We start from the raw sequence: 26,620 nt of genomic DNA on the forward strand, positions 1-26,620 counted from the left end.
CAATATTAGAATTGACTGGTCCTCAGCAGAGTCCTACATCTCTTTAGGCTTCTGGCTTTGAATTTGTTTTCCCTAATTTTCACCACATTGAAATTAGTTTAGGCTGCACCAAATCTAAGCTAGTTTTTTAGTGTTCTCTGTCATCACTGAAAGAAACAGGCACTCTTGAAGAACAAAACATCTCAGGGATCTCACGCATGCGTTTTAGGCTGAGATGAATGATCTCACTCTCTGCATTGACTAGAGAGAGCCTGAGTGGCCATCTACAACTGGACCTTTAATGTTAGGTGGCTAACATTAAATTACATTAATTCCATCCTTAGAATACACACATCAGTTATTTTTAAGGGGACTTGGGTCCTTTTGATAATGTTATCCTTAAGAGCTCCACACGGCAGTTACAGGAGTTTTAACTCAGATCCTGATAGCAGCTGATGATGGCCGCACAGAACTTGGCACTGGCTGACCTGCCGTATTTTTGAGATGAGTCTAGAGGCACTCTTCAATTTTTTTGTGAAAACTGTACTCCTGTTTTGCTTGCTTGCTTCTTTGTGTTTCCCGAATAAATAGACAAGTAGCATCCCAGGGACCAAGGTAATGGTATCTGTTTGAATTATTTAAAATATACTTAACTTTACTCATACTTTAACTAAATGATGGATAGCAATGTGAAGGCAGGGTGTTTGTGTTGAGTATCTTTTCTTTCAAGTTAGATTAAGTATTCCATCTGTAGGATGTTGTTATTTAAAAATCAGTTGTGCATAAATGAAGACATTGCATCTCTGAGGTTCTTGTGGTTTAAAAAAAAAAAAAAACTTGAAGCCTGTAGTAGTGAGGAAGAAATCTCTCCTTTTGACAGATTACTTTTTATATTTCTCTGAGTATTTACCCTGCTGGTTTGGTTAGGACAGAAAAGGAATGCACTAAATCCTCAGACCACAGGCCAGCTTAAAAGAATTTCCAGCACAGCTTCAACGACCAGATAGCACAAATGTCATGACAGAGTCTTATCACATCAGAATTCTGGTCCTAAAAAATAGCCTAAGTTGCTGATGTTCAAATAATCTCGGGTACATATCTAAGCCAAACTGATCAACAGCCTTTTGAAACTGGGCCATCATAATTACTGCCAGCTTTACCAAATATTATTTAAATTTGTATTTATTCCCAAATATTATGTATGCTTAGAAGGGGAGGCACATCCTCTAATTTGATTTCAAATATTCTGCTTTTGTTCAGAAATGAAACTCAAATGTTGCTTATGGAATTCTCATTTTTTACTAACAAAGAGCGTATTTTATTCTGTATTGTGGATGGTGTCATTACTAGCCTATAAAAAAACCCCAAACCTTAGGAATCAAACGGCCTTTCTAGCCAGGGCTTGACCCACTGCACTTCAACATCCTTCTCGGGACTTGCACTGAGCGTATGGGACACGAGATAAGGTTTTTATTGCACTGTCACTTTAATAGCAGCTCAAAGAAAGAAGTTGGCATCTCCACTTCACACCTCCCCAGCCAGTCTTCTGCATGGGAGCTGTAGCCTCTTGTCAATTAACTCACTTTAATTGGTTTCTGTTTCTTCTCTAACTATGACCCTTTGGCCTTACCTGCTGCACAGCACTGTTTATTCTTAAGCACTGGGTTTATATAAACTATCTACCAAAATCATCCCTTTGGAAGGGAAGATACGTGATAAGGAGTTTCAATACTTGGGCTATCTTTGTTATCTCTTGTGGCTCACAATAGAACCTGAATCATCATAAAATTGCACCATAAGTTTGTGTTTTATATGATGAACATCTGTTAAAGAACAAAAAAAAGGAGCCAACGGTTCTCCACCTGACTCCCTATCATTTAAAAAAAAAAAAGAAAAGAAAAAGAAAAAAGCCATGATTGTCATGGATAAGAGTGCAAATTGTGCAAAAATGAAGTGATGCAACTTTTTTAGGTATAAACTCATCAACATAATTCTAATGAGTTATGGTCTTTGTTGTGAGAAATGAGAAATCCAGTGGTCTCACCCTAAAGAACATTAAAAAAACATTACTGACAGGAAATTGAAAAAGTAATATATCTCTGAATGAATATGACAACTTTTTTCTGATAGAGCAGATAGATAAATGTCACATACAAGTTTCAAAATACATTTAATTTTGCCACCACAATGGATATTCTCTTCATAAAATATATATGAATCAGGTTGGAATCATAAAACTTGACTGTGATAAACAAATGCATATTTGATAACTTTCTTCTTTTTTATTTTTTTTTTTGAGATGCTCATTTCTTTTTTGAGGTTATTTGTTGTTTACACATCTTTTAGTTTTCATTTCTGAACGAAGCAGCCTGAGTGACAAATCTTACGCACGTTGAGCCTGGATGAACTTTCTTTTTAATCTGAGGAATGGGTTCCTTTTCTTTTGGGGGAGGGTCGAGGGGGAAGGTGAGGAAAGGGAAGAGAGGCTGGTAGATGCACAGACTCTCTTAACTGTCATGTTAGACATCACTGAGCTTTCTGAGCATCATTCAGGATCAGGTGATGGATGAGAAATCCGTGCAAGTATTTTCAGAGCATGGGGCTGTAGGAAGAATCACTGCAGGCAGAGCACTGTCTTTTACATTTTCCTCCACTGACCAGCAACACTCAAACTAGGGGCCAGGTTGTCCGTGTCCTAAGAGGTCAAAAAAAGACTCCCTGTTAAAAGCTACAGAGTAAATGGAAGTTTTAGGCTCCCAAGAAATGCATATAGCTTTGGAGGAAAGAGGTAAAGAGGGGAGTGCACAGATTCAGGCACCGATTCACTGGGGAAGCAGAAGGACTTTATTCTGTGCCACTGGAGCATGCCAGCGTACTACCTGTCCTGACAGCACGAGGGCTTCCTCGCCCTTTTCAAAATAGGGACTACCTCAACCCTTCCTTTCTCCAGTACCCAGCACATCCAGCTTCTAGTCCTTGGTTGAGCTCTTGGAGCCTGTCCTAGTGCAAGTGCTCGTGGAGACCTTAGCAGCAATGAATGCAGTGGGCTCTAGAGAAAGAAATCTATTATGTATCCAGAAGCATCCATCAGGATTCTAGTGTTGCATTTGAATCTATGTTAAAGAGTGAGGTATAATTACATTTTACTACCTCATTTATCGATCTTTTAGTATAAACTCCTGCACCATTGTGAGCAGAGCTGAATGACTTTTTTTCATTGCTGACTTCTGATGGAAAAATGGCATTTAATCTAAATATAAGATGTGTCATTTTGACAAATTTTGTTCAGTAAAAAATTTAAAGTACAGTGTCTGGATAAGATTTAAGTGTCTCATTTTTACATGTTCTGTTTGAAAATTTAGTGGGTTATTTTTGAAGTTTAGAAAGGTTAAAAGGGATATGAAATATTTCAGTTTCAATCAGAATGGCTCAATCTATCCCAAACAGTTTTTTTCAGATTTATATTTAATTTTAAATTTAGCTTAAGTTCCATTTTGAAGTGAAAACAAAAATGAAATAACACAATTTCTCACTTTCTTTCCAGAACTACTCATGAGTCATCCACTTGGTTTGCATGGGGCTACTCCATTTGGCAGAATGGGTTCTGTATGAACAGGGAAAAAGAGAATACCTACATTTTCCTAGCTTCAGCTGAAATCAAAGCCTGAGATAACCAGTCAAAACCAGACCTAGGCTGAGTAGGGTACACTTTAGCCTGAGACCATTCATAATTTAAAAAGAACTATGGGCTGCAGCTAGACCCAAACATCAGCCTGTGCCATGTTCAAGTCACAGGGGCCATTGCATTCAGGTCAGTAGATTTAATTCTGATTTTTATTAGTAGAAGCCAAGTCAGAGAGAAGCTTGGTAATATTATGCAAGCATAACCCCAAACTGAAATGGAGTCCGGAGATAATTGGCATTATTATCAATGAATGAGAAGCCAAGAGATGAAATCTTCCTAGAAAATATTAACTGGCAATTGGCAGCAGAACCACAGCAGACCATTGAGTGCAGCAGAACCAGCGGACCATTGAGTGAAGCTCAATGGCTCTTGTAAATGACTTCTGGGATTCCGGTTATTCAGTCTGCTCCTGACTCGTAAGATCTACACCGTGATATAAACCCAGGCAGTTTTCTTTCCCTAATATTGGGGGCTAAAAAGATAGAGCTATTGTGTATGTCAAGATCAAATATGTTTGCGTACTAATGACTTCACCTGAATGAAGAGGGGGGGAAAAAGGAACCCATTGTGGCCTGAGAGACTCAGTGGGGTAGAACTATGGACAATAAATATTTTTATAGTCTTTAGTACACTCAGTATCACTATTTTGGGATCTTGTGCTATCTTGGCAATTAATAATATTTCTTTTCTGTCTATCCTCTTCCTCAAAACTTATTGGCACTGTTCTGGTATCTTTAAGCATTCAAAAGGATCAAAGAGCTTTCATCTTTTAATGCATTTTACTGTGCTGTGCTCTGTGCAGGAAGAAATATTGATACTGTTTCAAGGGCAGTTAATATATTCAGTTCTGTCTCAGAAATGAGCACAATTCCTTGACTTATAAAATTGAAAATCTGCCATTACCCACAATTAAAATGTTCCATACAGGAATTATACTGTGGCATTTGCACTTCACTCATCCTCTTCTGCTGTAGTTCACATACACCAGGGAATCTTTTCCACTCCTGCCCCAAGATTTAATAAGTGCTTTACGGAAGGTTCATATTATTGAGACTTCATTGTTTTTTAAAAAATGTGTTACAAAGACATTTGTAAGTACAATATGCATTTTGACAATACTTAAAATTAAATTTCCTTTTGCAGTTGCTATTTCCCCCTTTCATATCAGCTTTGTTCTCCTTATAGAATTTTTTGTCTTATTAACTAATACCTTGCTCCACGGATTAGTATCAGGGAGACTACTCAAAGTAAGGCAAAGCCTGAATGAAGGAACCAACATCTGATGGTTCTTGCTTATACTTTTAAATTTACATATACTAAAGATATCTGTGGTTAGGTTCTCTGGTTCTTTCAGACAGTGAGTATAGTCCATCACTTCATAAGGAGCCTGCTTGCTTCATGTGGATCATTTCCACATTAAGGCATTACATGCCAGGACAGAGAGGCTGAATCTGGTGGACTTGGCAGTGTTAGGTTCATGGTTGGACTTGATGATATTACAGTTTTTTTCTGACCTAAATGATTCTATGATTCTGAGTGTGGACTGGCAAAGCTGAGTTGTGGAAGTGCTCTGGATGTTCCTGAGGAGGAACATCTAGGGCAACAAGAGAAGGGAAAGGCTGTAGCTGGAACTGTGAATGATGTCCTCTGAGCTTGGGATGGATCTGTTTATTCAGTGCAATTCATTGAGCTCCACTGACACCCCAGCTGCCACAGTTGAGGAGTAAGTTGTGCAAAACAATAGCTCTAGGGAAATATTTAAAATAAATTGTAAGCATAAGAGTCGCTTCTAGCATTATCGTTGCATTTTTTTTCCCCAGCTTGTAGTCATGTTCTTAAACACTCTCCATAGTGTGTAAAAATGACCTTAATGTATTTTCCTTTTCTATTGGAAATGTTTCAGGGCTGATAAAGGTAAAGTAGCACTCCCTTAGTTCTTCCTTCAGGAACCTGTAATCCCAGTACATTTTACGAGAAAGTGCAGCAGTATTATCCCACTTGCAAGTCTTGATAGAGTGCATCACAGTCTTCAGTTATCTTAACTAAGAGGAAGTATAAGAATATTACATAATATAGCTTTTTTTTAATGACAAATAGGATTGGTGCTATTTATTGTTTACAGCACCACCATAATCATGACTGGAATGCTGTGCTAAGGCTTGGTTCTTACATAGAAAAAACCCGATGGCCTGCCCGAAATAACTTAAAATGTAAGTGTAAGACAAGTGACAAATACACAGACGGAGACGGGATCCTGGAAACAGCTGATCTGTGCCCCTGTCCTCCCCCTCCTCTAGAGTCAAGAAAGTATAGGAGCCTCTCACCTTTGGTCCTCTGCAGATCACAGTTGAAAAGACAAGGAGATCGTTTTAGGACTGATACAGAGACAACATGCAAGGACAGAAAATGTACAAAGTGTCTGTGAACCTCCACCTTCCACAGAACTGGCCTCAAGGGTATGGGCTCTGCTGCCAGCAGAAGAGAAAGATTAGGTAGTTTGAATTCATATCAAAATACATAGAGAAATTTCGGTATACCTGTCTGTATCAGGAGCATGTTGCTTCACTACAGTAGCAATGTAGGTGCTGGAGATGGGATTACCTCAGGCTCACTGAGGTAATCTGCCTTTAATTAAGAAAATCATAGTTATTTAACTCTTCCTTAAGCAAACTTACAGACCAACCCTAAATGTTATGTGGATGTTATCTACTTGGATTTTTGCAAAGCTTTTGACACTGTTTCCCACAGCATTCTCCTGGAGAAACTGGCTGCTCATGGCCTGGACAGGTGTACTCTTCACTGGGTAAAAAACTGGCTGGATGGCCATGCCCAGAGAGTGGTGGTAAATGGAGTTAAATCCAGTTGGTGTCCAGTCACAAGTGGTGTCCCCCAGGGTTCGGTGCTGGGGCCGGTTCTCTTTAATATCTTTATCAATGATCTGGATGAAGGGATCGAATGCACTCTCAGTAAGTTCGCAGATGACACTAAGCTGGGCGGGCGTGTTGATCTGCTTGAGGGTAGGTTGGCTCTGCAGAGGGATCTGGACAGGCTGGACCGATGGGCTGAGACCAATGGTATGAGGTTCAACAAGGCCAAATGCCGGGTCCTGCACTTGGGTCACAACAACCCCATGCAGTGCTACAGGATTGGGGCAGAGTGGCTTGAAAGCAGCCCGACAGAAAAGGACTTGGGAGTGTTGGTTGATAGCCGGCTGAATATGAGCCAGCAGTGTGCCCAGGTGGCCAAGAAGGCCAACAGCATCCTAGCCTGTATCAGGAATAGTGTGGTGAGCCGGACTAGGGAAGTGATCATCCCCCTGTACTCGGCACTGGTGAGGCCCCACCTCGAGTACTGCGTTCAGTTTTGGGCCCCTCGCTACAAGAGGGACATTGAGGTGTTGGAGCGTGTCCAGAGAAGGGCTACAAAGCTGGTGAGGGGTCTGGAGGACAAACCTTATGAAGAACGACTGAGGGAGCTGGGGTTGTTTAGCCTGGAGAAGAGGAGGCTGAGGGGAGACCTTATCACCCTCTACAACTACCTGAAAGGAGGTTGTAGAGAGATGGGGGCTGACCTCTTCTCCCTGGTGACAAGTGATAGGACGAGGGGAAACGGGTTCAAGTTACGTCAGGGGAGGTTTAGATTAGATATTAGGAGACATTTTTTCACTGAAAGGGTTATTAAACATTGGAATAGGCTGCCCAGGGAGGTGGTGGATTCACCATCCCTGGAGGTGTTTAAAAAAAGGGTAGATGGGGCACTTAGGGACATGATTTAGAAGTGGCTCTTGTCAGGGTAGGCTAAAGGTTGGACTCGATGATCTTAAAGGTCCCTTCCAACCTCAACAATTCTATGATTCTATGAATGAAACCGGTATTTCAGCTGCACGTTCTCCTCACACATTCATAAAATGCAGTCCCTTGGTATGTCTTCCCCAAATTGGAGAATAATTTAGTTATATTTAACTGTCAGTTTTGGAGCGTTTGTTTAGTTAGGAACGTCTTGAATGTATGAAAATAAACTGATAGCCCTGGGAGGGACTCAAATCTGTATATAAACTCCCACAAACAAATGTATTTTGGCCAATGGAAATGAAGCAGTGACTGAATGCTGGATATTCATCTCCAAATCCACACACAGCTACCTCCTGAGTTAAGTGCCATTGCATCAGGAGAATGTTTTGTCCTGAGAGAGATGTTAGGACCAGTCACTTGTGGTAGATAACATCACATATACTAAGTATCTGTGTTACAGAACTTATTATTATAACCATGATTTGTATCAGGTGGTGGCTAGAGTGGAAATTTAAGTCAAGCTGTTCAGATGTGAGCAGAATACCTTTCTTTCCCTTCTATCTGTCAGCTGAGGTGAAATGGATTAATGATGCATTTGATAATGTGAGATACTTTAGCCATTGCGCTTTCAAGCAGTGAAGCATACGCTCCTACTACTAACATTCAAGAAAAGAACCAGCTGAGGATATTTTCAGTGAGATAGCCACCTTTGACATGAAAACCCCCTACCTTTATGTGGTATCTTTTCTTGACAACTCTAAGGTAGCCTTACAAAAATTATTTAAGGCTCATAGGAGTACTGTCAGGGAGATAAATAGTATTTATACAAACATATTACAGATGATTGAATGGAGGACTGGAATTTTAGTGACTTTCCAAAGGTGAACTGATTGACAGAGCGGCACGTTGAACCAGCAGCCATACCAAATTTCACAAGGTAAGAAGGACCTTTCTTACCTTTCACAAGATAAGAAAGACTTAGTCTGGCTTATATCTGGTTGGCAAATTTTCAAGGAGGCATTGGTACTGAAATGAACAATCATCTGTCTTTCTGATGATTGTATAACAAAGGGATGTTATATTTGATCTCAGGAAGGATTTTTTCCATAGAGATTCAGAGAGAGAAACTTGGAGTCATGGCCATTTTGCATCCAAGAACTTGCATATGACCCATCTGAATTTTCCCACCTCCTTTCAGTGAAATGAATTTTTCCTTCTTGTCCTGAACGTTCATGTAATTGTGCTGCATTACAATGAAATTCCACTTTATAGCCTGGAATATTGGTTTCCATAGTGATGATACACAGTAAAGAGGTAATCCAGAATGGTTTGTTCCACTATAGTCATACTGGTGATTAGCGTTGTGGTTCATTCTCAGTAGTCGGAAAATCACTTGTTGAAGAAATGCATGCATTGTAAAATTTAAAAATGTTTCAGTAGTATATTTGTCTGGCCAGGTGCGAAGGTTTGCATAGTCATTCTCCTCAGCCTTGCCTTGAGCTTTTGTAGACTGTCATGTTAAAAGTTACAACTCTTACTTAATTAGACCAACAGTTTTGTCTTTTGTTTAACTAAAGTCCAGATCACCTAAAATCATACAGATGTCGGCTGAAGTAGGGCATGACTTTGTATTTAAAAGAATGTCTTGTTGCACAGGTGCAATGTTGAAGTGATGGTTGACAGACAACTTCTGTGTCATCCATAGTCATTGCATCGAGCTCAGGACTTGTAACAATATTTGGAGAAATGCGATAGTATAACAACAATGTTGAGTATTATTGCTACATATTGATTGCAATATCTATTAGCCTCCTTGTAGTGAATTTTGGCTAAATCTGAAATGATTGAATGAATCAGCATGCCTAACTAATTTCACCTTTAAGAGTTACAGACTGAGAAATCTGGTGATCTCTGATAAATATTTGATACAGTGTATGTAATTTGATAGTGAGAAGATGAGAGTAGATTATTCAAGAATATATTGATGGCTTAGAAATTCTTTGACCTGTAATCTAATTAAAGAACTGTGGTCCTAAAGATTGCATCTGAAGATTATTTGATGGTTAATGATTTCAGCCCACTTTATCATGGAGAAGCATCCAAGAAAATATAAGTTGGTATTCTAAACAGACAAGTCAAGGCTAGAATAAAAGATCATTAAGCCTTCAAAGTCATTTGTCCAGAATACAATTATGTTTCCTCAGGCAAATTCATCAATGAAAATTAAAAAGAAAAATAACTCTCTGAGGATTCCAAATTTAACATGTATTTGCAAGACCTTAATACTTCTGGTGGAATAACTTTTTCAGGAATGGCATCACAAAATAAAGCAGTGACAGCAATGACTGCCTACTGAAGGCAGTTAAGAGCATGCCATCTCCTTAACTGAACTTCTTGTCTATGCAAAACAAGTCAAAAGGAGTAACAAAGAGAAAGAAATAAAAATAGAGCACCAAAAATTCTCCTGCTCACCCAGACGCAGACATTAACAGTAGCGTGCAACACCCCTTTTTTAGAAATGGAATGTTACAACTTGAAAAATTAAAACAGCACTATTTCAGTGAGAACTGTTGTGGCAGTAGAGAACATTATCTTGTTCATATCTACGCAAGATTATGTCTCAATAGCAGCTCTTACTTAAAAACCACAGGATCAAAGAGCAATTACTACACCCTGCCTCATTCTGGCTCCCGACCTCTAGATAGCATCTCTGTAGTAGGCTGGTACGCTGCAATACAACACCAAGTAGCAAAGCTAGTTCCAAACAAGCCGATAATGTTGCCATAGCATGGAAGCAACCTAATCACATTGGCACGCGTCGTGCTTGGCCTCATTAGGCTTGCTGAGAAACGCCAATTTGTTTCCCAAGCTAGCCTTGAATGGCTCAGCATGGCACGTATTGCAAAGCGTGGGGATGCCTACATTTTCTTCTGCTTTATGTCTAGTATGTTGCATTCTGATATGGCTGAAAGCAAGTCCACTATGGTATGAGGGAGAAGTAGCAGTAAATATTTATATTATGTTAATGCTCAAAAGAGACAGTCCTTTTTCTAAATGGTTTGCAATCTAAAGACACGAAGTAATGGTAGGGTTTGCAGATGCAGCTCATATACAAAGATTTCAAAGGTTGAGACATTTTATTTCAGACCAGAGATTTCTTGTCTCTGAGATGCTTAATACTTAGTTGAGATTGAAATCTTCAGAGAAGCCAAAGTAGCAGTGATACTTCTGTAGGCAACTATGAAAAACTCAGACTTCATGAAGAGAAAGTAGGGGGAATGAATATTTACCAAAAAACATTCATTGTAATCAAATCTAAAATTCATGCTGGTAACTCAGTCGCTTTATATTTACTTCCTGAGAAAATGAATGCCATTACTTTTTGTTCTCAAGAGTATTTACGGGAAAAAAAAAAATAAGATACCAAAACCACACATACAAAAGTGTATTTGCTTGTATACACGCTACAAGGATCTGCACAGCAATCAGCAAAGCTCTGGTTTGGGAGACAAGCAGTCGAATACTAAAAGCAGTAAGTTGTGACTTCTTTTTGTGATCATCAAACATTATTAGAAATTATGGCTGTTTTGTCATAACAATTCTGTTATGACAGTATTGGTTGTTTTGTCATAACATAATATCATGGATCTTTTGTCATAACAAAGAAAAATGATGCTAAAAATGTTTTCTACAAGTCATCCACCAATTTTAAATAATGAACGCTTTCATAAGAATCTAGCTAACTGATATTCAGAAATGCTTGGGACCTGTAAATCTAATTAAAATCAATAGGTGCTTTACTTAATTCAGGGAACTGTGGCCTCTAAGGTTTCTTATGCCTGACTTAATTCTTGATTTTAAAAGGAAGCTAACTCTAATAAGTAGATAGCTTACAAAGAACAATTCAGCAGACATTCAATGTAATTTTTCATCTTTAATTTGGTAATTATATATCTTTAGATTTCTGTAATGAGAAAATGTTATGTTGTGTTATTTAGGACGTTTGATAAGAGAGACATTCTTTTTATGAGTGTATACGTGCCCCGGCTAACGGAACACAACAGTATTTGCTTGAGAAAAATTTCACCACATAATTCCTACAGTGATGACAAATAAAGTCCTGTATAGTTTGCTGTTAGTGTACAAACATTATTTTCTAAAAAATAAAGCACTGAGAAAGTCAGGCAGAATGTCAGACTCAATGTTCCATTGTGATGCTTACAAACAATATACCATCCAGTATTTTGTATGATATATGAACAATACTTAACCTTGAAAATTATACTTCCTTACATGAAATGGTGACTCAGAAGTACTGTTTCATAGGTACCTGTTTCTAGTATCACTGTGTGATGCCTTGTTCTCAAAATAGCATTTTGTTGTGCCATTTTTTTGAGCTCTCATCAGGAAATATAATGCAGCAAAGGTCATCTGCAAATTTTGCATAGTTTAATACTGTTTTTACTTCGAAGGACACAGGCAGCCTTAGCCTCATCCTGTCTTGAGGGTCAAGAATCATATTGTGGTTACTCCAAAGAACAAGACAGAGTAGCATTTCTTTCAGAAATAGTCTGCAAATGGAGCTTGTATTCATGCTTCCAGTTTTTCAGTGTGTCGATTGGTAGCATATATACTATAGTGTATCTAAATAGCTGGGTTTAGTGATATTCGTAGATAATAAATCATATATATATATAAAAAAAAATCAAAATATATGGCTGTGTGTTTATAGTTTATATAGGTAGTATATATATGTGTGTGATTAAGAAATGGGCAGCTGCACAGAGGCTAAAGAATCCTGTGCAGATTCTCATTACTCTGTCCTTTCCTCAGTCATTTTCTTCTTAGATTATCTCCTTAAAGTAACTCATGCTGATACAGTGACCCTACAAGGAGGAACATATCTGTGAACAGAAGCGGCTTCTGAAGGAAATTCACAAAACTGTAGAAAATGAACCAAACCATAAACACTGTCCTACGTACTGTAGGTGGTATGACTGCTGGGGTTAAATTAGCTTTTGGCCCTGTAAAACCAGAAAAAATTAGTTTAAATGTACCAGCATCATACAACAGAAACCAAAGTGAGCTTTCATTTCAGATCATATTCTGAGGACTAGAAAATGAAGATAAGTGAAGCATATTTATATCAGCAAACATTCACTCAAATAGTGATTTTTTTTTTTGGCTCACTATGTAAAAGTAAGACTTGCATACATTCTGTTTACAGTTTGAGATGTTAAATTAGCTTACGTGTATATGGTGGTTTGACTGGTTTTACCAAACAATTTTTCTATTGCTCCCTTTATTTTTTTCTGGTTTTCTATTTTATTTTTATGTTGTTCTTCTGATGTTCAAAACTGAATAATTAACCTTCAATATTTAAAGGGCTGTAACATTGATAAAATCAGAGAGACTTTCATTTTCATGATACTACTGAAAAAACTTCACATTTCCTTCTCATAGTTAAAGAGTTTTTTTCAGATGAAATGTCACTATTTGCTTTACGTCAGCCCTGGCTGACAGTAGAAACAACCTAGTGTAGTCGGTCTTTGATTTTACTTAGCCTTTTCACAGGAGGAACAAAGATAGTTGTTGAACCATCCATTTGGCTACAGTTTGTGATAATCCTTTGGTTGTGCTAGGAGAACAATGAAGCAAGGCAGCATCCCTGTATCTGATGGGGCAAGAGAGGGAAGAACTTAATAAAAAATAGTCGTACGCTTCATTTTAGAGTATCATAGTAACTTCACCTAATGTCAAAACACAACTGGTTTGTTAGGAGCCACAAGAAAAGACTCGCTGCTGGGAAATCGGTAATTAGTCCTTCATACAGTTATGCAAAATCTAGTTTTGTATCTCCAGTGCAAATGGGGCTACAATTAGACTTCCATCCCCAAAAGTTCTGAGCGGTCGCTCAGCTCCTGCCCTGTGAGTTACAGCGAAGTAATCCACAAGGTAATTAAATATGAAGATGTTTTGTGAATCAATAAAGGATAAGAATGGATTATTTTCTTATGTTATTATTTCTTAAGTATCAGTTGTTTAAGGGATCATTTTTAAGCAATCAGGTGTTTTTATTTCGTTTCTAAGAAGAAACCTTTACTGAGCAAGGCAAAGGACCAAAATCTGTTTAATGGTACAATAGTGACTAGCACTTCAGTCAGTCAGTGCTAGGACATTACCCTGCCATTGGGGTAACCCTCACCAGTTGGTATCATCAGTTGATATGCTGAGGGTTTGGGATTTTTCCCCTCCATGGTCAGCTCCATTCCTTGGGATTTTACCTTTGCTTTAATTATGTGCTTATTCTTTCACTGCAGATACTACAGTTTGCAGGACTATGTAGGCAAAGACCACTGAGCCCATAGATGGAGCAGATCGACAAATTAACTTCACGTGCAAGCCAAGTCTTACAACTTTATTTCATATAAGTAACACTTAATCGTGGAAGTTGTCTTGGCAATGGCAGATTCAAGTTTTAAGACTTGAGATGTTTTGAAATCCTAGGATGCTAAAATGACACTAACAGATTAATCAATGGAAAATATTCAGATGCTGTTAAAAATCACCCTGAATTTCCATTGAAGTTAGAAACAAATCATTGCTTTTTAAAATTTAGTTAACATTGGGAAGCATAAAAAACTAAATTAACATCTGTAAAAACGGCTCTCTAAGCACCTCAAGATACAATTGATGTATCTATTAATCCATAAACAAAAAGGAAAGAACCTTACTGAATACTTGAAGTGAAAATCTAACTCCACCAAGGCTTCTTGCAACACTCTGTCACTTGAACAGGGCCGGATTTACAGTGCTGGTATTTTATTTAGCTGTGGACCAAAGCTCTGTCTCTGCAAAAAAAGCTGATGTCTGAATTTACATTAGATATCTCCGTACAATTTCCAGTGTCACATCTGCACTGCATTTTGAGCCTATATCTGGAACCTGTACTTCAGACAGATAAAAACAGGTATGATTTATTTTAATCAACAGTGCTCTGCAGATTACTGTGCCAGACTCCCTTAGAGGTTATGGAGCATTGGCAAGGGGTCCCTTGAATTAACCCTTGGACTTTCAAAACTGCGTGTTGTTTTGCATGCGACACCTGTTTTGCAAATCCGCTCTAGACACTTAGTGCTTGTTTTCAGTTGCATGACATAGAAAAAAAGAATCGTGAGAGTCATGTGCATGGTGTAAAAAAAAAAAAAAAAAAAAAAAAAAAAAAAAAAAAAACCAAAAAAAACAAACCCAAAACTTTTTAAATTATATTTTCGTAGCATGATGACTTTTAGGGATGTGTTTGTTTTCTCAAGAATGTGTTTGACAGGTGGCATTGTTTATTAATTTGTTTTTAACCAGGCAAGATTTTACTTTATTTTTGTATGAAATGGGAAAAAAATCTTGAAATCTCCATAAGTTTCAGAAAGTGGGAAAACTGTTTCCCATTCGGATTTACCCTTGGCTCCTACGGTGACCCCCTGAGGGCATTTGTTCGTTTGTCCTTCTGGAACACCTCTCCCAGCTGTGTTTTCCCTGCTCCGTTTCTGGCTGTGTGCATGTGCAGCACGCCATGTACAGAATGGTGTGTGACACACATTAATACATATAGATAGCCTTCTGCTTCTGACCTTACAAACTGTCCACTTCAGCACTGTCATTCTATAAAATGTCCAACTGCAGTCCAAGAAATGCATTTTAAATGTGAATGCAAACATTTCTATTACTGATAACACCAGCGCAGCATTTTTTGCTTTGCTGGGATTAGGACCTTGATAGTTAAAGTTACATTGGAGTAATGACACTCCAAGGTCGCGTCCTTTACTGACATGGCAAAGGAAGGAGAGGCCTTTGCTATGTTTCTGCTGATAAAATTAAGAAGGGTTATTCCTTGTATTTGGTGAGATATTTTAAAAGAGAAAGAATGTATTCGTGACCCATAAATATTTTAGGTCACCAAAAACAGGGAGAAATTTACATGTTGCACCGCGTGAAAGTTGTATTTAATTCATGCTGAAAGTCAGATTTTAGAAAATATTCTGAAATCTGATAATGATGTAAATAAATGCCTCCCTCCTCAGTGAACAGCCATCTAAAGCACCTGCAGTTCAGCTAGGGACACCTTAAAAAAATACAAAAATACTGTGATCTGCAGAGAGGAACTCGCAGGCAATTCCAGCTTAGAAGGCTAACTCTCCAAATCACAACCTCTGTCTGAATATGCTCCATTGTGCTTCACTTTCATGCTCAGTAAAATGGGGGTAGTAATCTTTATTGATCTGTCTACCTTTTAGGAATGCATTAAGGAGAACTTAAATGATATCTTTACAGTGTTTTGAACGGTTTTGATATATGCAGCTCTTACAATACAGCTTAGTAGGTGGGCTTGCCATTTTATGAGGTCCTCCCACAGGAGAGCTGTCCTGCTTTTCTTTATGGTTCTCTGATCTTCCCATCCAAACTTCTTCTAACTGGGCAAGTTTGGTAAATTGGTGGTGACTTCAGTGCCTAGCACTTGTTAGCTGAGCTGCCGTAGCTAACCAAGTGCACTCCTTTCACTCAAAGATTTGGTTTAAATTGTCACATTTTACTTCACAGTTGAACTTACCTAGAGGCACACCATTGGGCTGTGACCGCTGAAGGAGAAGTCACTCAGGACGCTGTCACTTGATTGACTCGTATCTAAGCCTAATAGTGGAAGGAAGAGTGTGATCCTCTGACGAGAGCCTCATGGCCCTCCAGCTGTGCCTGAGTTAGTTGGAGATCATTGCATGATGCTTTCTTGAGGATGGATTTTCTGGGGTTGTTGTGCATCACCTCTGGTGATTTAAATATGCAGAGGTCTTCACAGATCCCTGCGGTTCTTCACAGCACAGTTCATACATGCATCCTTTTTTATCTTTAGCAAGAGATTCAGAGTTGTTCCTCTAGTTTCGTGCTCTCAGAAAGTAACTTAGCGGTCTGCCTACAAAGCCACTGATGTTTTTGCTAAACAGTTATTTTAGAGCTCATTTTACACTACATTGTACAGTTCCCATTGATATAATATAAATTAATTGTTGAAATCAGTAGGAATTTTATATGTTTGGTTAGGAGACAAATTTGCCTTCAAGTTTTATTAGAAACAATTTAGCCTGTTTTCATGAAGGAAACTAGTCTTGTGGCTAGTGTTGTCTACCCTTCTCTCCCTCTTTCCATCCATCCATCTCTCCATACCTACCTAATGGCTTTGAAAGAGCTGAACAATTTCAACAAAATTTATCAGAAATAAAGAGATAAAGAGATGATTAAGCTTCTAAATGGAATGAGAATCAGCAGATAGACTGAGGAAAGCTACCCTGTTGCTATCTCCACTGAGGAAAAAGAGGAAGAACTTGGCCGTAATCTGCCCTGTTTCTCAGCAGCCCAAGTAGGTCTATACTAGTCAATGTATGTGATAAGGGACACAGGGCAAGCAGGATTATACTGGTGGGGACCACAGGGACATGCAGTGTGGTGGATGTCGAGGATAAAGAGGAGGAAGCAAGGCTTCTGGAGAGGGAAGAAGACTGGAAGCTTTATCATGGGATAGATGCTTTCTGGGGGGCTGTGATAGAGAAAGTCAGAGGAGACGTGGTGAAGGAGAGAGATGTGTTTTGCCTTTTTTTTTTTTTTTTACTTTTCCTTTTGCAATAATCCAATGACTCTAGCTTCATTTGTCGTTTGCAGGAAAGAAAAAAGGTTGGTTTTATTCTCAAGTTTAATCTGAAGTTTGTTTCAGATGCTCTAATACTTTTGAAAAAAAGTCTTCTAACAGAGTAACTTTCTTCAACCTCGCAGCTTATTGACTGACAAGCTTTCTTACAGTATCTGTTTGACATCTCATCCTAATATTAGTTTTACAGGCACGTTCGCATTTTACAAAATCTGAGATGTCACAAGTGTCTCCTTCTGCAAGTACTTGCCCCAGAAATGTTAGCTAAAATGTTTTATCTAACAGCAGCCCTCCGTTGTGTTGTACTACTTAGTTGTCATCCAAAAGCATCTGCATTTTTATGAACGTATCTCAATAAGCCATGTCCTGAAAGGCACCGATATCTCTTTGTTCCTCCCTGAGATCTCATGGGAGCAATAGGTGGTCATCTAGAGTACTAGGTATCAGTAAATCAAGGAAAATTACACAAGCACCTCAGTTCAGGGTTAATAACATTGTTCGGATGAATTGTAGAAAGCAAGACAAACAGGACTGATATTTGCATCTATTTCATTCCGTTCAAATGAGAGGCGGGAACAAAGCATCATCCAGGGGCTAGAATGTGACCCAACATTTGTTTCATGCACTCTCAGCCACAGCAGATTGGCTGGGGAGACAGGGGACAGTGGTAAAACGTACAGGTGATACGTGATGTGACAAATGAGTTCGAAAGTCCTCATCAACTCAGTAAAGGAACAGTTGTTTCCCACCCTCAGCCTGTCATATCTGTCTGTGCTTATTTCACTGAAGTTTGATTTAACATGCGTAAAACAAGTAATTATGTGTGGCAAGTATATGCAGCATGTGTGCATTTTCCCTTTCTGTGTCGTTTTCTTCAGATTATTGGAACAATCCCACTGATGCCTAATCCAGTCCCCTCCAGCCAGGCGGCAGGTGGAGCTCAGGGACTTCAGGTGCAGCCGATAACTCCACAGTTATTGACCAACGCCCAGGGCCAGATCATCGCTACTGTCATCGGCAACCAGATACTCCCAGTGATCAATACCCAGGGAATAACACTATCACCGCTCAAACCAGGCCAGCAGGTAAAGTATCTATAGCCTGAGTGATTATCAAAACAGATGCGCAGAAATCCTCTGCGCCTCATGGACTCTCTCATGGCCTTTCTAAAAACTCCCACTTCTTCATAATTTTTAATAACAAGACATTAATTCCATCATACGTAGTATGTTAGTGCATACTATATATGTAGTTATAATGTCATAGTATATAATTCATTTGTACTTTCAAGGGTTATTCTGTTCTTTTAAAAAAAAAAAAAAAGTCAAGATAGGGGCAACCAAGAAATCTTCTTCAGTGAAAGCACAGTAGGAATATGAGACAGGAGAGGCCCATCTGGTCTATACAGTTCAGTTCCTTTGTTAGTGCTCACCTAGTAGACTGGGGTTTGAAATGTTTTGGAATGTGCAGAGGAAACACAGAAAAATATAAAAACTTATTAGTCTTCTTCCCTGAAAATCAGATACAATTGTGCATATTTGCATAGACAGAAAGTATTTCTAGGGAAATTATCATTCAGTGTAAGGCACTTCAGGATGGGTGCAGCAATTCCACTGAGGTCCGAAAAGATTTCTGTAGTTCTTTTTACAGTACTCTAAAGTCAAATTCATTAGTTTTGTCTACAGCTGTGGAGCAGAGAATTGTAGTGCCACCTTTTTTCTCTGAAAGACAGGAAATTGAGGATGGAAAAGACATCAAATGTGATTACCAAAAAGGTACTTATAAAAGTGTCACTCACTTAAATGTTCAGCTTAGCATTCCTATCGCTGGTAATGCTTCTTTGCTCGTCCTGCCTGCACCTCCAGTTGCAGGTAGCAGCCTTTTGTATGTTTCTGAGAAACCGAGGGCCCCCTGAACTCCAAATAAATGATTTTTTAATTTTTTTATTAATTCATTTATTCAAATTTAGAAGTAGAGAGCCAATTGATCTCTAAGGTGACTTTTTTGTTTGTTTTGAAAATGTTTCACATCCAAGTGGTTACATACCCTTTTTTCCATCCTGTCCTCTGTGGTGTCTAGCAGAGGCGTTTTCCAAAGCGCTTGTCATTTATCTAACTGTATTTTCTTTAATGGAAGCAGACTTATACTACCAGCAAGTGCTTTAGCAATTGTTGCATGTACGCGGTTTCAAACAAAGCGGGATGGATGGGAGGGCGAGCTCTGTGTTCTCCAGCACAGGAAAGCCTGACAATGGAATAAAAAATCAGCAGTTTGCATTTGTGTGTGGGGTGGGGTGTTTCTTTTTGAGTCAGTCCCCTGAAGAGATTAGATCTTTCCCTCCTTTATGGGAGAAGCTCTTAGAAAGCATAGCAATCCTGAGATCCCGTTTGAAACTCATGAAATTTAGAAGTAAAGAGGAGGATAGGGGTCCTGTATTGCTCCCTGAGACCTCCTCACCTGCAGAGCAACGTACCTTCAGAGTCCTGCAGCAAAGCAGCCTCTTCCAGGCAACGTCCGCCAGTAGCATCAGTGGGCAGAGAGGGGGCAGAGATCATAGAATCATAGAATCATTTAGGTTGGCAAAGACCCTTGGGATCATCGAGTCCAACCATCAACCCCACTCTACAAAGTTCTCCCCTACACTATATCCCCCAACACCACATCTAAACGACTCGAACACATTCAGGGATGGTGACTCCACCACCTCCCTGGGCAGCCTATTCCAGTGTCTGACCACTCTTTCTGTGAAGAATTTTTTCCTAATGTCCAGTCTAAACCTACCCTGCTGCAGCTTGAAGCCATTCCCTCTTGTTCTAGCGCTACTTACCTGTGAGAAGAGACCAGCACCAACCTCCCTACAATGTCCTTTCATGTAGTTGTAGAGCTTGACAAGGTCTCCCCTCAGCCTCCTCTTCCTCAAACTAAACAGTCCCAGCTCCTTCAATCGCTCCTCATAAGATTTATTCTCAGGCCCTTCACCAGCTTCGTTGCCCTTCTCTGCACTCGCTCCAGCACCTCGATATCTCTCTCGTATTGAAGTGCCCAGAACTGGACACGATACTCAAGGTGTGGCCTCACCAGCGCTGAGTAGAGGGGGACAATCACCTCCCTACTTCTGCTGGTCACACTATTTGGTGTGATCTTCCTCTGCACAGCCAGTGGCACTGTGCTCACATAAACGGACGAACTGCTGCTGAAGGCTGCAGCTTGCTGAATGAGCAGGGGTTGAGGCTAGAAAGTCACTGTTTAGCCATATCGTTCACCCAGCCTGTGTGCTCATGTAGAGACCATCAGTCAGCAGAGCTCTGGTCCAAGAGCCAAAGATGTGACCCATATTGTGCTGGTCTGCCCAGCAGTGCTACATAGGTAGAAAACATTATTTCACCAAGATTGGTTTTGCAGGGTCCAGCCTATGCCACAGACTCCTGAGGTCTCAGGGATTGCAGAAAGGGTCACCAAGCAACACAGGACCTCCTTACCTACATCTCTTGGAGCCTGATCAAGACAGTATTTTTGACAGGGGTGGAAAAAGTAGTGCAAATACTATATGAAAAAATAGTACAGATTATCATTTTTATAGGAACCACAGAAAATTATTTCTATGTATTTGTGCTCCCTCTACTGGCTCTTCTGCTTTCTACTGAAGGAAATCACAAGAAATTTTGCCATCGATTTCCGTGGGAGCAGAAAAGAGGTATGAGCGCCAGATTCCTCGTAGGAATAATGCTGATGGACAGTCAAAAGCAATTGAGCTAGTACTATACAAACTGCCATATTGTTTGAAAAGTAACTAGAATTACACAAAATATAAGGAGATCCTGAATTTATCTTATTGCTTGGGAAAAGACTTAGCCAACCTGTAGTGATTGGCTAATGATAGCATATTTAGTCATAAGTTTAAAACCTTGTTTTCAGAAGGACTGAGTGCTCAAACCCAGAGAGCTCAGCAGGAATTCAAAATATTTTTGAAAATGGTGTCACACAACATTTGGTGTCTTGTAACTTGCTGAAAGAAGCTTCAGAGGGGGGAAAGAAGAGTACAAGACAAGTCTGGGAAAAATTTTGAGAATGTCATGGAGAAATAAATGAGGAAATAAAAAACCGTAGTAAAATGGTCCAGTTGCAGACGATCCTAGTTTAACTTTCAGCTTCTCACTTCCTTGGCAACTAAGTGCTGCAGGAGAAGGAGAGGTGATGGCAAGTGGTGATAGTAAGCTGCTGCTTGTTAGCTGAGTCACAATAATTGAACCTGTGTAGGCTGTTTCAGTTGCTAAGTAATGCATGCTAGTGCTTACTTTTTGCCTGAAGACTTAAATGCCTTAGATACTGTTTTTAGTCAGCTTTACTTAGGTAGACTACATGCGTTATTAATTCATACAACTTTTTCAAACTTGACAGACTAAAACCTCAGTGTCTCCTCATGGAAATGAGTTCATAGACTACTTATGTGTAGTGTAAAGCACTGCCGCTTCTTCTGTGTTGTAAATAGGTTGCTTTTTAATGTACACGAGCAATTCCATTGTAATCCTATTCCGCTTGTTTTTAAGAATAAATAGATGTTTCTGATTTATATTCTTTAAACTACTCACAGTAGGGATTGTTCCTCTTTAAATTTCACTGAGTTGTTAAAGCTTCAGTGTCTTCACCGTTTTCCAAGATTTTGCTAATCTAAGCATCAGCATCTGTGCACACACCGAGAATTCTCCTAGATATTGTAATGGCTTTCTAAGGCAGGCAGCCGTTTGCACTCCTCTTGTAGTCTGTGTCCTCTTTATCTCTGTTCATAAACAAGTTTTTCTTTGCCTTTAATAATTTTTTACTGCCCATCTCCCAACCATTTCAATTTCCACACTAATCTCTTCAAGATTTTGTGATCAGAACTGAATGCCATGATCACAGTGAGGATGCACCACTGTTTTACATAATAACATTATAATATTTTCATCACTATTTTCTGTCTTTATCTCAATACAGCCTAACATCCGCTTTTTTCTAACTATCTCTGCTCATGGAGCAGGTTTTTCAATAAGCAGATGTATCCTCCATGATACATCTTTGCTTCCCTGATTGTTACCATGTGAGTCACTAAAATGGTTCCTTTTAATGTGAATGATTTTGCACCTATCTACTCTGTATTTCGTCTGTCATAACGCTCCCCTGGCATGCTGTAAACAGCATCTGCAAATTGTTCATGGTATTCTGTACTAACTTAAGAAATTCACATGTTCCTCCTGCTGATTCAGCCGTTGTTCACCATCTTTTCTTGCTGCTTGCTAAAACCATTCAAAAAAATTGTGTATAAATCCTTTAATACCTACTTGCAGTCTCCTTTCTTGAAAAATGGCGATTTATTCCCTTATTTTATGTTTCTTGCTTTTTAAAGCTATTTGTATCTCATAATAGAAGAGTACCTTAACTTCTGCACTTCCTCCATGCCTCTCAGGCGGGATTTTGTCAAAATACAGGTTGTATGGCTAAATGCACTTTTTTTTTTTTTTCAAGAATAGATGAGCTTGTTATAAGAACTTGTTAACATTGTCATTTGCTATCAGATTTTAAAACCTTGTTTTAAGGTGTTCTTCTGTATCTTAACGCTTGTTAACACCAACACAACTGACAGAAGAACTGGAACTGTGAATTGGAGTCTTATGAAATTTAGGAAAGGATTCACCTTGCGTAACTTAGTCACAGAGCAATTAGGTAAGAAGAATCCAGCTGCCAGTGATCACTGGGGTTTAAAACACATTCTTGGTTATGGAATCCTTAAACAGCTTTCCTTTCATAACTATTTGCTTGCCCACAGCACATAGAAGCAACTTCTACACATTATATTGTTCTCCAGTGTACCTAGGTTCCCCTCTTGCTGTTGTCTGGCTCTTTCCTTCTACATACTAGATTTATTAAATCAGGCCTGTAGTCCCAGTTGTCCTCAGTTTTGTTTTATCTACACTGCCTGCCAGAATTTTTCATATTTCATTGTGTCTTATAGCCCTACCAGCTTTGGGCTTCTGCCAACTCTAACACAATAAAACGAGCTACTAGGCAGCATTTTCTTACGTAGTCAGTTCCCCATCTTCATCGACATTGGCTATCACACTCCAGGTAAACTGCTGAAAAGACATAGACAACTCTCAGATAGGTCTGTGGTCATTCTTGTGCATCTGCTTTCCGAATTTCATGCCAGACGTTTTCTTTCTGCAGTCTCAGTCTGCCACATACACCCTACCATCTCATTGTCACAACTCTGTGCAATCCCTTGTTTTCTTCTTCCATTAAAATCTAACCAGCTCTCAATCATTTTCTCCCTGTGATGCTCTTATTGCTTTGATGCTGTCTCGTTTTATGAGAAATGCACTCTTCTTTCTCTGTGTTTGAATAGCCACTAAACTGTGTTGTCTCAATCCAACTTTATTTTTCTTTTGCTTTTTATGTGACTTTCTGTGATGAGGGTGACAATTTTTCTCACTTCTTTCTCTTTTCCTTTACCATCAGCATTGCATAATTCCATTTCATCCATGGATAAAATTACTAGATTTTTGAAAGTCAAGATTACCAGACTATTTACTAGTACAAGTGACTATACCAGGTTTTCCTCGCCACAGCACGGACGCTTGACTTGTAACTTACGTTTCTTCCTGACCAGTTTTCTTTGTGGCATCTGCACTTGTAGGAATACAATATCTCAAAAAAGTCAATATAACTGCACCACACCATTGGGAATAGGAAGATATCACTACACTACCTGTGTCATTCTAAGGAAATGAGGCAGAGAGAGAGCAAAGCACTGTTCACTTTTACTGTTACCTTTGAATTATGCACTTACCTACACATGTAAGTCTGTTACTGTAATATTGACTTTATATAATTTCTGATGGGCGCCAGAAAGATGAACGATGCACCTTATTTGCGTATAAAAATTATATCTTCTACAGAAGCCCAGCTGTGTCCTCAACCTCATTTAGTGAGCCCAGAGACCTTCGATTACAGCATATACTTTGAACGTAGTTCTGACTCCGCAGAAAGGCTTTGAAAGAACTTCAGCAGATGCTGTCAAAAGTTCTACCCCCTGTTCTGTCCACAGCCCACCAGCACTTCTTTGCTGTAGTCTTCATTTTGAGCTGAGTATGTGCACAGCCTGCACAAACACAAATGTACCTATTCTGTCAGCCTAGGCGCTGTGTATACAGGCCCTTTGTACTGTACTATACGATGCTATGCTATGCTATACTATACTATAGTATACTATACTATACTGAGAGAGAAGATACTTGTTAAGCATCAGATAGCTTTTGTGTTTATATTTATATATTCACATACTTGAATTTAGTTGAGTAAGCTAAATTACAGTGATGGGGTACAGTATTTGGGCCACAGTGGAAACGTTCTGGCAGAGCTGACTGTGAAAGTGAGCTGGCGTGAAGCGTGTGGATACGCGTTAATAACTTACTCTCGCCATTTGCTAGAAAATGTTTTTGAAGCCCGTGCCTGGTCATGGAGTATGAGTGGGTTTGAAGACAGACTTCCTCTGCCATGGTGCTCTCAAATCATGCAGTGGTCACAGCACACCACCATTCTTTCTCAAAAACAAACGTATGACATGTTTTAGGAAATGTAGCCAGAGCACAGAATTCCTTTCAAAGGAAAAATGGAAGCATGAAACACTTAAACTACAACTTCTGCAAGGCATTATGGTGGCATTTCGAAGTGTTTGGGAATGTCTTTTTATATCAAGGTATTTATTTTTCAGCACCTTCCATGGACTTTACTAGAGCTAATGTCCATATTTCCGAGGAAAAAATAGCTGACATCAGAAAAAATCGAAAATCTTCATTTTTATCATAAAGGGGATTGTTTAAAATGTACTTCTTACTCTTTGTGCCACTCCTCTTAGTTTCATCTCTTCTGCCCTTTTTGTTATACTTGTCTTTTTCACCTCTGTCTCCTCTAATCTGTAGTATTTTCTCATCTCTCAGATTTCCTTTTCACTGAATCATAGAAAAATAGGACTGGAAAGGACCTGAAGAGGTCATGCTGTCCACCCCCTCCCCCTAGGCAGGATCAACTGTCCCTATATCATTCTTGACAGATGTTTGTCTAACCTGTTCTTAAAAACCTTCAGTGATGGAGGTTCCCTGACATCCCTAGGCAGCCTAGGCCACTCTCCTTAGCATTAAAAAAGTCTTCCTGATGCCTGGCCCTAGCCTCCCTTACTGCAATTTAAACCCATTACTTTCTTCTCCCTTCCATTAGGGCCATATTTTGCCCTTGCCGTATGTCCAGACTCTCTGTAAAACCAGTAGCAGTTCTGTTACGATACAGGGCAATATTGTCTGAAAAGTTTGTACTTTATTTACGCTTAGTTTCTTTCTCTTTCCTTAGTTTTTGCAAAATACCTTGCTACTCTGTCACTGTCATGTAACTTTTTGGATGCAGGGAACAACATCCCTGATGCCATAAGAAGACCTTAATACAGGATTCCAGTCAACCATCCCAGGTATAGGAATATACTACATACATAAATTAAGAACAAAATTTAGTCTTACAGACTTAATTCATTATTTTCCTCTGCAGTTATCAATCAATACTACCTTCACTGTTGAGAGCAGCATGTAAAACTGATGTAAAAGAAATAAGAATCAGGCCCTTTGCATTTTTCAGTTTATTATAAAGTATTATGCTGCACTTTATGCTTCTCATATTCGTCTTATTCCTCTAGCTGTAGTGTGCGCACATATATTCCTGCCAGATACTGATCGGTGTTGCATACAGTCATCATTCTCGGCGTGTCTACTATATCCACCTACACAGAATGGCACTTACAGCAACTGCTTCTGTAATTTCTGTGCCTCCTTCTGTCTTTGGATGGAAAATGCACAACAGTCATAAATATAATTCATATCATATGTACGTGTCTAAAATTGGGAAAAGTCAGCTATTGCAAGTTAGAATTGATTCTGTCATCTAGAATCTAATTCATAATCTAATCGTCGCCTCTCCTTAAGGCTATTTCTGGAGTGGAAATTATAGTGGATGAAAAGAGAGAGAGTATTTTAATGTAATTTCATGACATAGATAACTATCATTGTTCTTTAAGCAGGACGTTTACAGCTTAACCGTCACTTCTGTAAAACAGGGGGTGTTGAAAATTATGTAGGGAGTTAAAGATGGAATCCTCCCTCAGTGCCTGGTCAGGCCTTAAAGCGACTCTTCAGCCTCTCCAACCCCGTTGCTCCCTTTTCACTCACAAGCAGTGAGTTAGAAACCAACAACCTTTAAAGAGCCCTTTTATATTGCTCTTACACCTAAGGTCACTGTGCATCCAGACTTCACTAGGCGTATCGCTTTCTGCCCAGCCAAATTTTGAGAATTTCTTACATTTGTGCAAAGATTTCTGGACGTCTGACAAGAAAACTGCCAAGCTTCTGTGTATCCCAGTTATTTCAAAAATACATTTGCAAATGCATCGAGCAATAC

At 39.2% G+C, this 26,620-nt stretch overlaps 1 protein-coding gene across 2 annotated transcripts in view; it reads left to right on the forward strand.

Moving 5' to 3' along the window:
• Positions 1–26,620, forward strand: part of POU6F2 (POU class 6 homeobox 2) — a 315,292-nt gene that overhangs the window by 271,376 nt on the left and 17,296 nt on the right. For both annotated transcript variants that reach the window (XM_074573496.1, XM_074573495.1), the window contains one exon: positions 18,025–18,231. In XM_074573496.1, coding sequence (XP_074429597.1) covers positions 18,025–18,231 — 207 coding nt within the window. The remainder of the gene's footprint in view (positions 1–18,024; positions 18,232–26,620) is intronic.

Source organism: Larus michahellis, chromosome 2 (genome assembly GCF_964199755.1).
Source record: "Larus michahellis chromosome 2, bLarMic1.1, whole genome shotgun sequence".
Taxonomy (NCBI): Eukaryota; Metazoa; Chordata; class Aves; order Charadriiformes; family Laridae; genus Larus; species Larus michahellis.